At 34.6% G+C, this 16,961-nt stretch overlaps 1 protein-coding gene across 9 annotated transcripts in view; it reads right to left on the reverse strand.

Moving 5' to 3' along the window:
• The window catches only part of nAChRalpha7 (nicotinic Acetylcholine Receptor alpha7), a 173,635-nt gene that overhangs the window by 11,303 nt on the left and 145,371 nt on the right, over window positions 1-16,961 (reverse strand). For all 9 annotated transcript variants that reach the window (XM_018016847.2, XM_089474690.1, XM_089474689.1 and 6 more), the window contains 4 exons: window positions 13,261-13,336; window positions 12,713-12,907; window positions 9,593-9,679; window positions 1,669-1,778 (listed from right to left, as the gene is read on the reverse strand). In XM_018016847.2, coding sequence (XP_017872336.2) covers window positions 1,669-1,778; window positions 9,593-9,679; window positions 12,713-12,907; window positions 13,261-13,336 — 468 coding nt within the window. The remainder of the gene's footprint in view (window positions 1-1,668; window positions 1,779-9,592; window positions 9,680-12,712; window positions 12,908-13,260; window positions 13,337-16,961) is intronic.

Here is a 16,961-nt window from a genome sequence, read left to right on the forward strand (position 1 = left end):
AGAAAGTTTTTCGAGTTAGACTATTTCATTAAAAAAATATATTCTCTATTAAAAGTTTGAACATTTAAAATTGTTGTGTGTAATATTTTTTTTAGACTTTAAGCTTTCTAAAGAAAACTTTTTAAATTATTATTAAATATGCCACATAGAAAATAAATTCAAATTTTGTTAAGATGTATATAAATATTATTTATATTAAATTATATATTAACTTCATATTATTTAAAGTAATTTTTTAAATTAAAAAAAAAAGAAAATTTAATGTTATACAGCTACTAAAAACAATTAAGAACCTTGCAGTCGGGCATTACCGACAACAGAATACTCATTCACGGCCCAAGTGCTGCCCGATCCATTTTTCGATTTGCCACGCCCCCAAAGGGCGCGTATAAGAGAGGCTAAAATAAATGTTGTCGATTAATTATGAAATTATTGCCCTATAATTATAAAATACAGTTCTACCCCATTTCCCACGCCCCCAATGGGCGAAGACATATCCACCATATCTGAAGAGATAATGCATTTTCCTTATTGCCACGCCCTTAATGGGCAGTTCAGAAAATTTTGGACGTTATCTTTCGATGTGTGTTCGAATTTCAAATCTCTGGCTTGAATAGCCTAGAAACTCTTAGAATTTATACGGACAGATAGACGGATGGACAGACGGACTGCAAAACGGATGTTGCGCAACACTAATATACTCATTTCGCTTTGTGAATGAGTATAAAAATGTTACTTTTTTTTTTTTTTTTTTTTTTTTTTTTTTGAGAAATTTAAGTTTTTTAATAATTAATAAATATATATTTTTTTAATTAAGATTTTTTAAAGAAAAAAACCAAAATTAAAAAAAAAATGTTTATGTTAAAATTTTGTTTGAAATTTAAATTGATTCTGACACAGAAATCGGTAAAATTTTGTATATTATATATTTAGGGACATATGTAATTATTTTATTATTATTATTTAATGAGAAATTCAAGCTCATAGTTATTATAATAATATTATTCAGTATTTTAAAAAATTCCATTTCGTATATGTAAATCGATAAGTTTATTGAAAAAATATGTTTGCTTTTGGTTTTTGCATGAGTTGCAAATATATTTTGCATGCAGCATAGTGTAAAAGTATAAGAAGAGCTAGTAGTTTATGCATATGAATGGTGAGTAAATATGTATGCAAGTGTATTTTGCTCTGCTCAGTTTTCAGTTTTCAGTTTTCAATGTCTAAGAGTTGAGAGAGTGATGTTTGGTAGGACATTAGGCGTGTATGTGGGCATAATAAGTATATACAATGGGGTGGTGTTTGGACTGTGTGTGTGTTTGGGTGTTTGGGTGTGTATGTGTGAGCTGTAGAGTATATTTTGGATGTTTTGATTGTTTCGTTGAAATGATATTCATATTGAAACAAAGGCAAATTGAAAACGTTTCGGAATTCGCAGAGTTAAGTAAAGAATAAGAAATGAATTTATGTAAATGTAGAGAAGAAGAGAACATAAAAGCAAAAAAGAAGTAGGTAGGTAGGAGAAATAGCTTGTTTTTCGTTTTTGTTTTTTGGTTTGTATTCTTTTCATTTTTTTTTTTTTTTTTTTTTTTATAAATAAGTAAGTAAGTAGTAAGTAGTTAGCAAGTAAGTTAGTTAAGTTTAGTTTAGTTTAAATATAAATATTACCCATTCACTCATTTCATGCGTATCTGGATTTCTATGATGATAATTGAGGATAAGTATGGTTGACACAACTGATGAGGCCACCATAAACATAATGCAATTGAAATAAGTTCCTAGAAGGACACAAAAATTACACAAACATTGTGGTAATTATATCGATTGTTGGTGCGAATTCGCTTCACGCTCATTCTAAGCTAGATATATTTTTGGATTTTGGTTAGATTTCGTTTGTTGGTTTTGATTTTGCTCTTCGTTATGTTTGAGCACACCTATTATTGCCCCATTGCCCTGATATCGAGCGTTGATGTCGGTTATCGTTTATCGTTATCGTTAAGCAATTCTTTTCTTTTGCTTTGTATGTGTGAGTGCGTGTGTGTGTTGTTGTTTGTTCTTGTTGTTGTGTTTGTTGGTTTCTTATTAGTAAAAAAAAAAACTTTGTACACATTTCGATAGTTCGCGCTGATCTATGTATATATATACAAAAAAAGTTCGCATCGTATTTATTTTTTGTGGTTTATCGAAAGGCAACAACAACAACACGACTATAGTAATTTTGATTGTTGTTTAGCTCGTAGTTCTTGTTGTTGTTGTTGTTCGGTACTTTCGTAATGCTTACTAAAACTTAACTTTGTGGCAAGTGGAAGTAAGAGTTAGAGAAAAAGTTCAAAGCAGTATTTAAAAAAAGTTAGTTAGTAGTAGTAAGTAGTAGTAGTGGTAGTATATATATTAACATTTATGTATGTATATATTTAAAAAACAATATCTTTTTTTTTTTTTTTTTTTTTTTTTTTTGATTTTAGTTTACTTTAGTTTTCAGTGAGAGAGAGTTAAAGTTATTTTACAGGTGTACGCCTCGCCGACATATACATATACATATATGGAATAGAGTAGTTAAAGAGATAAGTTTAGGTAAAGTTGGAAAAAGCTCTGTGCTACTTAGATACTAACTGACGTAGTTCCTTTCCTTTTACGCCCCCCTCCTCTTTTTTTCAGTAATTATTTCAATATATTTGACGCTGCAAACTTGTGGCCCGATTCAAGGAGTGGTTCGGTTCCTTTGAACCAAAGGAACTGTAACTCTATTGAACCGAACCGCGCGTTTGTGTGCGTCTCAACTTTCAAAAAGTGTTTGCTAGCTCAGTATTTTGGTATTTTTGTACTCTGTGTTTTTGTTTTTGTTGGTATTTTTCGGCATAACCCTACTTTTTCAATATTTCTTTTAGTTTGCTGTCGCTTTTTGTGCACAACCAATTATCCGCAATCATCATTTTGAGTTAAAAATCGAGATCTGATTCGGTTCCTCATTATTGTTGAGCTGTAAATTGATGAAAGACTTTGGGTCTCGGGCAAAGGTGTTTTGATTTGGTATTGATTGGGTTTTGTTTTGGTATTCTGTATGGCTACGGTTATTGTTGTTGTAGTAGTACTTGTGGTTGTGGTTAGTAATTTTTTTTTTTTTTTTAGTATTTTAGTATGGCAATTAAATAGGAAATGGAACTGGTTAGTTGAGTTATTGGCTGGATCAGTGCGTTGTTTTTTTTTGTTTTTTTTTTTTTTTTTTTTTTTTTTACTGCTTTGGATTTACATATACATATTTAGCTTAAACTATTTAATTGCATTTATTTAGGTTATGCACAGTGAGGAGCGAAAAATATATAGAAAAAAAATAATATAATTATAAAATGTTTTCATTTCTTTCATTGACTATTTACATATGTGAATGTATGGGTGATAAAATAAACAAAAAGTTAATGAAAATAGATTTTTTGTTTGTTTGTTTGCCTTTTCACTGTGCATATGAGTTAAGATTTTTGCATTTAGCTTTACATAATATTTGTTGGATTTGAGATTAAATATTTTATTTTGTTTTTGTTTTTGTTTTGGGTCCCATACACTGCACTACATAATTGTAGGTTATAAGGCGCTTTAAGCATATGAATGAATGTAAGTGTTTTTTTTTTTAAAATATTTTTTGCTTTTGTTTTTGGTTTTTGGTTTTTATATACAGCAACTAGTCGCATATGCATATATATTTGATATTCATGGAATTACCTTAATGTTTGCATACAAGCCAGACATACGTACCTACACATGTACGGTATTCTACGACATATGTGTATGTATATGCATTTATATACATACGTACATATGCATATGCATGTATGTAAGTATGTATGCTAAGGGTATCCAAACAAAAAAAAAAAAGAAGGAGATATATACATATATATTTCGCAGTGTTTTATTTACAAGTGTTGTTGCTTCTTCTTCTTCGGCTAATTGTGTATGATACAATGATGTATGTGTATGTGTGTGTGTGTGTGTGTGTGTGTGTTTGTATATGTTAAAGAAGCGAAACACCATTAAACATATATTAAAACATGTGATATGCAGTTAGCAATAATTTTGTATGAGGCTCTGAGGGGTACATAAGAGAGAGAGAGAGAGAGACAGAGAGATAGAGAGAGATAGATGAAGTTAGATAGAGAAAGAGAGAGAGAGAGTTGCTACCACACTACTTCACGAAACTAAAACCAATTTGTTCTCAAAATAAGTGAAGAAAAAGCATAAACAAATTAATAAGTCAAATATGTACAGAAAAACGTATGTTAAAGCCCGTGAGAGAACATATATACATAGATATAGATAGAGATAGAGATATGCCTATACATATATACAACATATTAACTGATCCATTGAACCCGTTACACTCTTTCATTTCCCCTCTGAGTGTTTCAACATTTGCAATTTCACATGCAAAACATGAATATTATTATTTTTTAATTTTTTAACATTTAATTTTGCTATACAAAATTTGCGTGTGTGTGTGTGTTTCTTTTTTTTTTAACAGTTAAAGAGAGACATTGCATACATTATATATATACATACATATACATATGGGTACATATACATATATATAACAAAAACAGAGCGTGAGACAGCGAGACAGAGAGAGAGAGAGAGAGACAAAGAGAGAGAGACAGACTTAGAGAGAAAGAGCGGGGTAGAGCAAGTGTGTGTGAGAGAGACAGAGTGAAGTAAAGCAAGAGACAAAGAGACCAGAATTTAGCTTGTTTTTTAGTTTATATAAATTTATCACGGACATTAAAATTGTTTCAATAGATATTTACATAGCTGTTCCCATTTGGTGTGTGAATGTGTGTGTGTGTGTGTGTTAGTGGGTGTGAGTGTGAGTGGGGGCAAGTGTGACCAGCTGGCGCTTAGCTCTAGCTCCAATTGTTAACGGCCTCCGTTTCAGTTTGAGGTTTCAGTTTCAGTTTCAGTTTGAGGTTGACATTGCCATTTCGCCCCCGTTGCACGATTCCCATAGAATTCTGGAATACTTGCCACACATTCATATTCATATTCATATTCATATTCATATTCATATTCAATTTTTCATTCACATTTGTATTCATATTCAGGGCTTCTCTATGAATGTGCAATACAACATTATATGAGATAGTATTCATCAATTGTTTCAGTTATGAACGTGTGAATGTGTGTGTGTGTGTGTGTGAGTGTGAGTGTGTGAATGTGTGTTTGTATGGCCTGTGTCTCACATGTCTATGTTTGTGTTCGTGGAGGGGAACGTGGTCGAGGGGCGGGGGCGTGGGCATGTCAACAATTTTGTAGGCATTTGTGTTCTTGCATGCCAACAAGAACGTTTTTTCTTTTACATTATGTGGTAGTGGTCCTTGGCTAAAATACATACATATGCATCTGACACCGGCATTGATAATGCGAGCCACTTTTCGTTGTACGCATAGAATCCAAAATATAAATCACAGAATCGAAAGAAAAAACAAGGCGCTACACAAGTTGTAAAACAAAACAAAAAAAAAAAAAAACAAAAAATAAAAATATTTATACAATTATACATACATACATATAAAAGACTTATATATATGTATGTATGTATACACATACATATATACATATGTAGAGAGTGATACTTAAGGAAGCAGAAAACTTGGCAGAGTTGCCCAATATACGACTCTCTCGACTCCCGACTCATGAATCTGGCCTTGAATTTTCTTTATTTTTTTCATTCGATTTTCATTTTTAATTTTTTTAATTTTTTATTTCTTTTTTCGATTTACCAAATTACAGGAGTTTGTATATCGAAAGGTCCAGAGTGCATGCTGTGAGTTTGATTGCCATACCAGTCCTCGATACGATAAAATATATAGGTATATATAAAATACGATATTCAAAAGTACACAACTACAGTTGATAGGTGTGTGTGTGTGAACTTGAATGAATGTCTGCAACTGCTATGTGTATGTGTATGTATGTATGTGTGTGTGTGTGTGTGTATTGCATACATACTCATTGTAAATCTGTGCATTGGCTGTTGTTGTACTAAATGTACTAAATATGTCTTGGGTGAACTAAATATACAGAAATTATTGGTTATATATGCGGAGGGGGGTGGGGGCCCGGCATGCGTAAATGGATGAATGGGTGAAGCTTTCTTTATTTATTATTATTATTTTTCTTTTTTTTTTCTTCTTTTTTTTTTGTACATCTGAAATGTTCGAAATCTTGAGTTAATCCAAATGGAAAATTGAACGTTTTGTAAGTAATTTGAAGTAATGAACGTATACGGTCAATAAAAAACGTTAGTATGACTTACACATGAGACTTACCTTACTATTTAGGCTACAAATGATAGAATTAGAACACTGAACATTTGTTATTTTATGGATTATTAGTATATGGTATTTGAATGTTGTTGTTATTGTTGTTGTTGTGGTTTTTGCTCTTGGTATTGTCATGCTTCAATAAGTTATTATCAGTAGTACTATGCTAAACCAATTAATGTTTACTCTATCATTACAAAAAACTTGTTTTTGTTTTGTTTTTACTATGCATGACACTGATATGGACTTGATTTATTAATATGGATTTGGTTAGTTATAGTAATACGCATCTAAACTAATGTTATGCTAATGCGAGTCTACCTAATTGCTAATACTCTAGGTGACTAAATGGTGTCAACATACTGGATAATATATGGTTACACACCTACATACATATGTATGTATATATACATGTATGCCTACATACATAAATACCTGCGTATGTGCATTCATATGTATATGTACATACATACATACACACATACAAACATTTGAATGATCCTAATATATTATAGCATTCACACATGTACACACATACAGACAGCTGTAAATTGTCTTATAACGTATGTATAATTGTTGATTTGCTATCAAAATATTCCTGAGTTACATTAGAGAGATCATATTAAAAACTTGACTGGTTTTTGAAAACTCTTTAGTTTGATAGATTAGGAGTTATGCTGAATGATCGCTCATTTGAATAGTTCTCAGCTCTTTAGGGGCACTGGCTCAAAATAATAATTTATATTTCGATTTCAGCAAGTTTAAGCAGAATCTCAAATTTTTTTTCTCTATCTTTTTTTATTTATTTATTTTTTTCAAGAAGCTCTTAGCTAAAACTGAAATTGATTTATCAATTTTTACTAAGGTAATTTTACAAACAATATTTTGGTATATAACTGACAATGGGAAAAGTCTGCAAGCATCCACCAGGAACTCTACATTAATCTTCAATTGTGAGTCAAAAATTTGCAATTGATGCATTTACAGGTTTTCCATTTAAGACTCCAAGTTGAACTAGTAAAAAGTTTTATTTTTTTTTTGTCTTTGCAGTTCTGAACGTGAGTGGGTGGAACTAGTTTCTAGTGAACTAAAATATACTATATCACTAAAAATTGCTAGTTATGCATCGATTCACACACACGCACACACATACACGCTACATACAAACAGAGTATATGCGATTGACACTACTAATTGATGTGATTCTAACTAATTGTTTATGATCTCATATTATTTGCATAGCGACTAGCAACGGCTTGTATATCGCTACATTTTCCAATTGGAATTTCGACTAACTTGAGCTAGTTCATTGTTGTATTCGAATGACATGAATTGTTATTGTTCAGTTACTTTTAATGGGCACTGTGTGTGTGTTACGTGCTGCAATTGTTAGCTCTAAATCTAACTTAATATTTATAACACTTTGCTGAATACTTTTTGAATGCATTGCAGGGGCTACTATATACATATATATAGATATACAGATATATATTTATATATGTATATAGTTCAATGCACGTAGCCAAACTTGGGATGTGTTTTTGGTGCGAGGCGCATAAATTGTGCAAAGTTTATGAAAACGTTTAAATCACAGCGGCCCCCAAAGGCGCGCGAGGGTCCCCATCGCCATCAGCCAATGCCATTGCCATCAGCCATTGCCATTGCCATTGCCATTGCTATTGCCATCAGCCATCAGCTCCATTTGCCGGCCATTAAATGAAATATTAAGAAAACAAAGTGCAAACAAATACCAGAAACTAGACACTAAAACATTTCTCCCTCCCCCTCCCCCTCTCTCTCACTCTCTCTCTCTCTCTTTCGCTCGTTGTGGCCAAAGTTCGCTCCCCTGGCGCGAAGGTGCGCGTGTTGCATGAAACTCGAAACGAGGCAATCTCTATTGTTGTACGTGTTTATGGCCATCAAGGAGGCAACTAGCGAAACTTCAAAATTTGAAACTAATAGCGCTGCAAATCTTCGACGAGCTTTGATTTCACTCTTGCCGGACAAATTAATACGAGCCGGGAACTTTACGTTCAATGTTATTTAATATGCTTGTTGACTTTGAGTCCATTCATTGCGTGTTAATTGAAACTGCTCGCATTTCATCTGAGTTAGCAACAATTGAGGACTATCAGCTCTGCAGCTGTGTGTAGCTGACATGCCTGCAAGGCACATGTACACATGCACACATACACATACACATACACATACATACATATATATACCTACGTGACTGTAGAGCAAAGTTAATCTAGCCAAAGCAGCTGCCATGTGAGGCGTGACCAACCAGCAAGAGTGATAATACTTCTGATAGCTATATTTCAGCAGCTGTTTATGCAATCAATAATATTGAGTTGTTGACGTAGTCTATAAGCTTTGCCATTTGTAGTATTTACTTGATATTTATGTAAAATATTTTACAGGAATTTCCTAGTAGTAGTTTTATGCATACTATAAATAATTATAGATATTGAATCAGAAAAGTTGATAAGGCGAGTCATTTAAAATATGAGCATATATTGAAAGCTTATTATAATAATATTTCATTGGACATAAAATGCCATGAATAAAGCTTTCAAATAAAAATATTAAGTATATGAATATATTAATAAAGCTTTCAAATATAAATATTAAATTTATAAATATACATTTATATGTTTATCTATATATAATTGTAATTTCTCTTAATATAACTCTTCTGTGGTTAGCCCATATATGATTAAATTCAGCTGCTAGTCCTACTATACACTGCTAAAAAATATAGATCATTTGGATATTAGATAAGCTTGCTTAGATATCACCCCAAGTCGCACTTTTTACCAGTATTTAGCTTGACTTAAAGTCTATGTGTGCATACTGACAGCGCACACTGTAAAGCTTTAAGCATCAGCTTTAGGCATCCCCTTCTAAGCTCTGACGAAAACTAATAAAAACGAGTTAACAAAACGAAATATGACAAAAAAAAAAATACATAAAAAAAATGCAGCAAATTAGCTTGGCGGCAATTATCGAGGCTGTGCGGAAGGTAAAAATCTTGGCTGATTAGTTGTTGTTGTTGTTGTTGCTGCTGTTGTTATTATTAAAATAGTCGTAGTAGTAACAGTAAATATTGTTATTGTTGTTCTTGTTGAGCAGAGTTGAATGTGCGTTAATTTGAAGTCAGCGAGTAAGACAGCGATATTTATAGAGATAGATAGAGAGAGAGAGAGAAAGAGACAGCGAGCGAGCGAGCGCTGGGCAATTAGCCCAGCCGACGAGCGCCAGATGGCGCTGCCTCTACTTACCCAACAGCGGCACAGCATCGGATGTAGCTGGCATCGTTTCCGCTACCATATTCAGGAAGACTGTGAGCGATAGTAAAATAGTAACTCCTGCAAGTATGCAGCACAAAATTATTGCATAACGGTGTGTAGGCATTGGTATGTGTGTGTAGGTGTGTAAGAGAGAGAGAGAAAGAGAGAGAGAGAGTTACATACGCAAAGAAAAAGAAAAGATAGAGAAAGAGAGAGAGAGAGAGCAATTGTGATAGAGAAAGAGAGATAGCATTATTATTCATATTATATTCATTAGCTTTAAACTGATTCGCTAAGAGTTGTGTTTCCAGCTGATCCTGCCTGCTGCTCCAGCGTTGCTGCTGCTGCTGCTGCTGCATTGATGCATGGATGCGTTTATATGATATAATTGTCCCACTTGGTGAATAAAAAACTACTACCGTATTCTCTGCGCTGAACCTCAAGCGTCGTCGTTCGTTGTCCGTCGGAATTTCGTTTCGTTTCTAGTGTCACAAAACTAGTTTTCAATACGAAATAAAAGCATAACTAAAAACACACACACATACATATACGTTTGTCATTGGTCCTGCGGCACCTTATGGAAGTTATCATTATTTATGGTTTTGCTTGGGGTTTTCTTTTGGCCAGCTGGCGCTTGTCAGTTCGAGTGCTTAGCGTTATCAAAGATTTTGTACTTCCCTTTCTTTTTATTTTTTTTTTATTTTTCTATTTTTCTTTTATATATTTTTATATTTATTTTTGTGTGTCCTGTGCATATTTTATGCTCTTGCTCTTTTGAGGTTATATAAATTATGTGAAAAGTCAGCTGGCTGAGCGTCATGGAGGTTCGTGATGGTGCCGGGGCGGAGGGGGTCGGAGGCGGCAGCCGCCAAAAGTGTCGGGCAAACATAAATTAGCCACAGGGTTTTACGCAAACTTGTCTATTATGCATGAGCCATGGCAGCCCTAATGCGTTTTGCTACACACACACACACACATGAACACTCTCACATACACACACACGCATGGCCATGGCACAGCGGGGCTGGGGCTTCCTTTGCTATGAACAATTTTTAAAATATGGCAATGTGTTGTTGTTGTTGTTTTGTTTTCTAGCAGCTGCAAGCAAAACTTTTGCCGCTCTCGCTCATAAACGCGATATATTTATATCTAGCATACTTATATAAGTATTTTCGTATAGCTGTATTGTATAAATTTTGGCATGCACCATATGCTGCATGTTGAAAGTACGTGATGAGCCCCAGCGACAGCCATCGTCATAGCCACGGCCAATGTCTGTCTGTCGTTGTGTCAGCTATGTTCCACTGTGTCTGTGCGTGTGTGTGTGTGTGAGGCACATGCTCAGTATATGAGCTGCAAAGCATTTTGCCACATTTTCGCATAACTTTCTCAGCTTAATGTGTGCGTGGGTGTGCCTTGTCAGTTGTCAGAGCTGTTTGCCGAAAGATGAGAGGCAACAGAGCGGCCATAGATCAACAGATCATAATAGTCATATCTATGAAAGAGCCAAGAAAAGAAACGAAATGCGCCGCCTTAACTTTGCTCAAGGTATATATCACAGCTGAAGACAGTTTCGAATATCTATTTTTATTTTCATTTACTCATTCATTTATTCAATTATGTTATATTCATTTAATAGCGAATGCTTGAAAAACTACAAAGAGAATAGTGAAGAGAGCTCATAAGAATTAGAGCTGCTAAGTCGATCGATGAGAGCAACGATAGTATCGATGATTGAAACCAGGGCTGGGCACTGCAGCTCGACTTACAATTAAAGCAGTTGCGTGATCGATGCAAGCAACGATAGTATTGAAAGCCGGCAACCAGCGATAGTTGCAGCAATCACGTGCAGCTACTATCGATATATATTCATAAATAGCGAAATACAATAAACGCAACAAATTTGCGCTACTTTTTGAACAGAGTTTGTGAGCTACTCAATCATGGCCTTGGCCCACACAGATCGAGTGCATAAATCAAGTCTAAAAGGACTAAAATGCAGCTTTACTCTATTTTTTTATTCTTTATTTTTTTATTTTTTTTTTTTTTTTTCTATTATCAATGGCGAACGATGCGAAAATGTATCAACTCGCAGCACAAAAGGCAACGGTAAAGGCAAAGGCAAAGGCAAAGGCTGTGCTTCTTGTTGCCTGAATGCATTAGGCAGCAGCAGTGCCACATATAATACATACATACATATATAGTTTTATATATATATATATATGTGAGTTGATTGTAAATATTTGTATTTGAGTTGCGTTGCTTGACATGGTTAACTAGGGAGCGGCTCACTGTCGAGTGAGGTTCAAGGGTTCAAGGCTCTGTGCTCATTTGCCGTCCGTCCGTCCGTCCGTCTGTCCGTTTGTCCGTCTGTCGTCGGCTGTCGTCCTGCATTTGCGTCCTATTCTCCCAGCTGAAAGGTGGGCCAGCAGCTGTGCCATATTTTTCACTTTTGCTAGCGCTGACTTTGATTACAAATGATGGTGACGGCTGCTGTTTTTTTTTTTTTCTTTTTTTTCTCCTATTTAGTTTTTTTTTTTTTGCACTTGCAACACTCGTGCGCTTTGTTTGTTCGCTGGCAGAGTTGTTGCCATTGCCGTCGGCCATTGGATTGCATTGCATTTGCATAGTTAGTCAAGGCTCTATGCGGCGTATACGTAATCTGTGTATGTATGTGTGTGTGTGTGTGTGTGGCAGTCAACTTGTGTCCTACTGCTGGCAGCCTCTTATAGCGAATGGGCTTCCGTTTCACAATAAATATATAAATATATATACGTATGTGTGTGTGTGTGTGTGTGTTTGGTTTCATTTGATTTAGAGAGAGACAGAGATAGACAAAGATAGATAGAGAGAGAGAGCATGCAAGTAAGAAATCCTACAGCAAACTTGTCAACAATTAAATATATACGAAACACTTTTGGAACATAGACTAGTAGTAGTAAAATTTACTATTTAGTTGCGGGGAAATATCAGAGTTGCAATTGCTACTTGTTGTTGTTGTTTCTGTTGGTTTTGGTGTTGTATTTAATTCGATATTGTTTTTAATTTTCTGTTTTTTTTTTTTGTCATTTTTTTTTGTTTTTTTTTGTGTTTTTCTGGACGGACACTTACCAAGCGATAGCTTCTCACCAGAATCTGGTGGCAGTGTAAACCCTAGCAGTGCCATCGATGCGATCAATACGCACGGCACGATCAAATTGAAAAAATAGTATAAAGTTTTGCGTCGTATCAAAATGGCGAATGTTATGTCAATATAAGGTTCTGGGCAGCAATTATAGTAGATTTCATTACGTTTACCGGGCACACCTGATCAATTTTTGGTTGAATTTATTCAATTTGTTTGTTTTTTTTTTTTTTTTAATTTGTGATGTGGTTAGAGTTGTTGTTGTAGTAGTAGTTGTAGTTGTTGTTGTTTGTTGGTGCAAATGAGATGAGCATATGCAGAAAAGAGAATGAGAATTATTGATAGTCATTAATTAGTAAATTATTTTGGAAATTATTTATGCTAATGTTGAGATTTACTTCATTTTACAAACATTATTTAATTCTGGTTTTAGTTGATTGTGTGTGTGTGTGTGATTCGTTCTTTTAGTTTTTTTTTTTCAATAGAATATTTAACGGCATCTATATGAAATACATATTTCACACATAAATCTCACCTAACAAGTCCCATTCGCCGTTTGTTATGAAACTCGAGATGTCGCCGCCGGCTTCGTCTTGTAATTGCAAATCCAGCTGTAAATAAAATCAAGCAAACAAGAAGCTCTTGAGATTTCTGCGTGTGTGTGTGTGTGTGTGTGTGTGTGTGTGTCTGCAAATATAATAAATACTTAATCCTAAATGTTTCCACAGTTGTGTTGCACACATACATATATAAATATACATACATACATGTGTGTAAGATGTTTTTCTTATGTATTTTTCATAGGGATTTGTGTCAAAGTCCGGCACAGACCAGCTTAAGCTGTTGACCAAGAAGCGAAAAAAGAAGAGCAGCAAAAATGAAAGGCTGCAAAATGTAATTTTATCACCATAACAACACTCATACCAACACACCAACCAGCTCAGCCGATTGTCTATGGATGTGGCTGGCAGAGCTTGGCCAACCAAAGTCCTCGACAGCCTCACATATGTATTTGCCAATAACTACACAAAGTATAACATGCTTGGGTTAAGTCGCGTCGCTGTATATGTTATTCTGGGGAATACACACACACACACACACACAGGCCGAGGCCCAGGGCGGCAGGCAAACTTGCCCCAATTACAAATTGATTTATCGCACTTTCACTTAACAACAGTTTATGCGATTTTGTTGCTTAAAGTTTTTTATGTGCTGCCGATGACAGCAAGTTTACTCTTGCTCACATCCAACTATGTAACAAGAGCCAGAGTGCGGCGAAAAGTGAGAGCAGCAACAACAAAAACTGTATATATGCGGATAGAAAGAGTCCTCTCTCTAGAGAGGGAGTGAACGACTAGGAGATACCTGGCACACATGTCGTAGAGCTGCTGCTACTGCAATCTGTCCAAGGCAAGCATAGTACACACACACACACACACACATGCACACGCAGAATGAACAAACCCGCACATTTCCATTGGGTTCGGCACATAACAGAAATAGTTATCTTTATTCAGTCAAACAATAAGTAAACTTTGCGCAGATTGCAGGCAGAGCTAAGCAAGGACATTTGATATACACACATACATATATATGTATATTTATCTAAATATATATATAGTTTATGCTTCAATTGCTAGCATATTGAACAATTAACTTTAAGATAGAAATTCCAAGGGAATTTACTGAAGCGTAGTTCTAAGAAGTGACTCAAAGACGGCTAGACTTCTAGATACTTCATCTGGAAAAAGGTTCTTTCAATGACTTTATGGAGTTGGGTGTCTACAGGGATATGATCTTTATTAATTAAGCTCATAGTATATTTATTATGTTACGATATATGAACGTGCTTAAAAAGTAAGATCACAATTCTTATTATCTAATGACGGTAAAGCGAGTGATTATTTATTATCGATAGTATCGATTAGGAATAAGCGTGCTGCCAGATCCTTTTGCTCATGTTAACTATATTTTACTAGAATTTGAATCACTGGAAGGATGCAGATTGATCTTTTGTATATCATAGAATCATGAATGAATCATTCGAATACCCACAAAAGCATTTACTTTAATTTTTGGCATTCAAAAGTTTCATGGAATGAACTAGCTCATTTAACTGGCTTAATGATCTTAAGTAAGTCATGCAAGAATGAAGGAACTTGAAAATATTTAATATTGAACTAAGAATTTCATTTAAATTGAAGCTGATCATAGCAAATAATTAAATCAATATGTTTTCATTCAAATTTAGCATTGGGTAGCTTTATCTAACAGATTAAGAAGTTTTATGTAACAGTTTGTTTGTGCTCTACTTGAGTAAAGCAATTTTAAGCCTACCTCAATATTTTAAAAGGTTTTTTTTTTTTTTTTTGGTTTTGATTTCAGCTTCAAACTTTAAACTTAAAATATATTTGCAGCCTTGCATTAAGTCTTATTAGCTTCATTCACTTTTACAGGGTATACTAAAATATGCAGTGTGCTGTAATCGTAGTATAGTATCATTATGTGAATGCTAGCCACATAATGCTGTCATTTTGTCAATAAAAAGTCATATAAAACTCACGCATAACTTGTAGCCGTGTGTGTGTGTGTGTGTGTGTGTTTGTGTGTGTAACTTGTACAGTTCAGAAAAGCAAACAAACAAGAAAAACAAAAACGAAAACGAAAATCGCTTTTACTTGACTTTTTTTTTGTGTTTGTTTTTTTGTTTTTTGTTTTTTTTTGGGTAAATACAAGTATTTTGTGATGTGCCTGGACCAACGTGCGTCATTTGACTGTTAAGTTCAGTCTGAGATGTTTTCTATGTATCTATGGGTGAAAGAGTCCCTCATCCTACTATTTATCGCCCCCACTCGCCCCCCTCTGTTGGGGTAAGAGTGATAGGTATTCGAGGGAATGGGGAGGAAACTAGATAAAAGTTTTCTCATTTAAATGTTCCAAACAAAAGAGGGCGCTAGACAAACAGCAGCATCTCATCTGCTTTGTGCAAATCAAGTCAAAGCCAAAAAGTGTTAATGTAGTTGTAGGCAAACACTTAAACGCACACAGTTATAAATGCGCACGTACAGCAGACAAACACACACACACACAAACATTCGCTGATAAGAGAGAACAAAAATATGGAAACTTAATTGTAGTTGGTGTGCGTGAGCGCGCTCGCGTGTGTGTGCGTGTATTGGTAAGTTGCCTGTTGTCTATGCACGTGCTCGAATCCATTCATTTATTTAATATTTGTTTTTTGAGTTCTCTAGGAAATGCCAAAAGCGTAGGCCAAATATGCCAGAAACTACCAAATAGAACGAGCTCTAATTAAAAGTATTTAAGCTTCTTATATATCATATGTGTCTGTGCGTGTGTGTGTGTGCCTGTGTGATATATTAATTAATTGGCAAAAATCTTTCAAATTTCAAATGCGGCCTAATTAAAAAGCCCTTAACACATTCGTAATTGTGCATTCATTCAAGCATTCAACCACAAATATAGAAATTGTAAATGAAAGGCACCGCATATGCTCGAATAAATAATTATTGTGCCTCCAATGATCCATTTCACACCTTAACCGAGTTAAATAAGTAAATGTTTTCGTACAAAGTTGCCTATAAAATATTCTCAATTGGTGTGCAATGATCCATTTTATATTTTAACGTTGAAGTAGTTAAATTGATAAATTAGAATTGATTGGCTGATGAGCTGTCAGGGTAAGAATGGCGATGACAATGACAATGACAATAACAATGACAACGACAATGACAATGACAATGGCAATGACAATGACAATGACAATGACAATGACAATGACAATGACAATGACAATGACAATGACAATGACAATGACAATGACAATGACAATGACAATGACAATGACAATGACAATGACAATGACAATGACAATGACAATGACAATGACAATGACAATGACAATGACAATGACAATGACAATGACAATGACAATGACAATGACAATGACAATGACAATGACAATGACAATGACAATGACAATGACAATGACAATGACAGTGACTACTCTAATTTGAATCTTTTACCAGCTGAGTTTAGCTCAAGTTTTCTGGCCAACTTTGAGAGGCCGTCAAAGGGGCTATAAACTTGCTGTACGAGTTGAAAATTATCTAAATATTTATGCCAATGGGAAAACACGTTTGGTTAGCCAATGACAGCAAGAAGTTGAAAGAGGACTCAAATTTGGCAGCTAAATGTTGGCACTTAGTTACTCAGCTG

Source organism: Drosophila arizonae, chromosome X, assembly GCF_054131065.1.
Source record: "Drosophila arizonae isolate 15081-1271.41 chromosome X, UAZ_ARI_1.0, whole genome shotgun sequence".
NCBI classification, from domain to species: domain Eukaryota; kingdom Metazoa; phylum Arthropoda; class Insecta; order Diptera; family Drosophilidae; genus Drosophila; species Drosophila arizonae.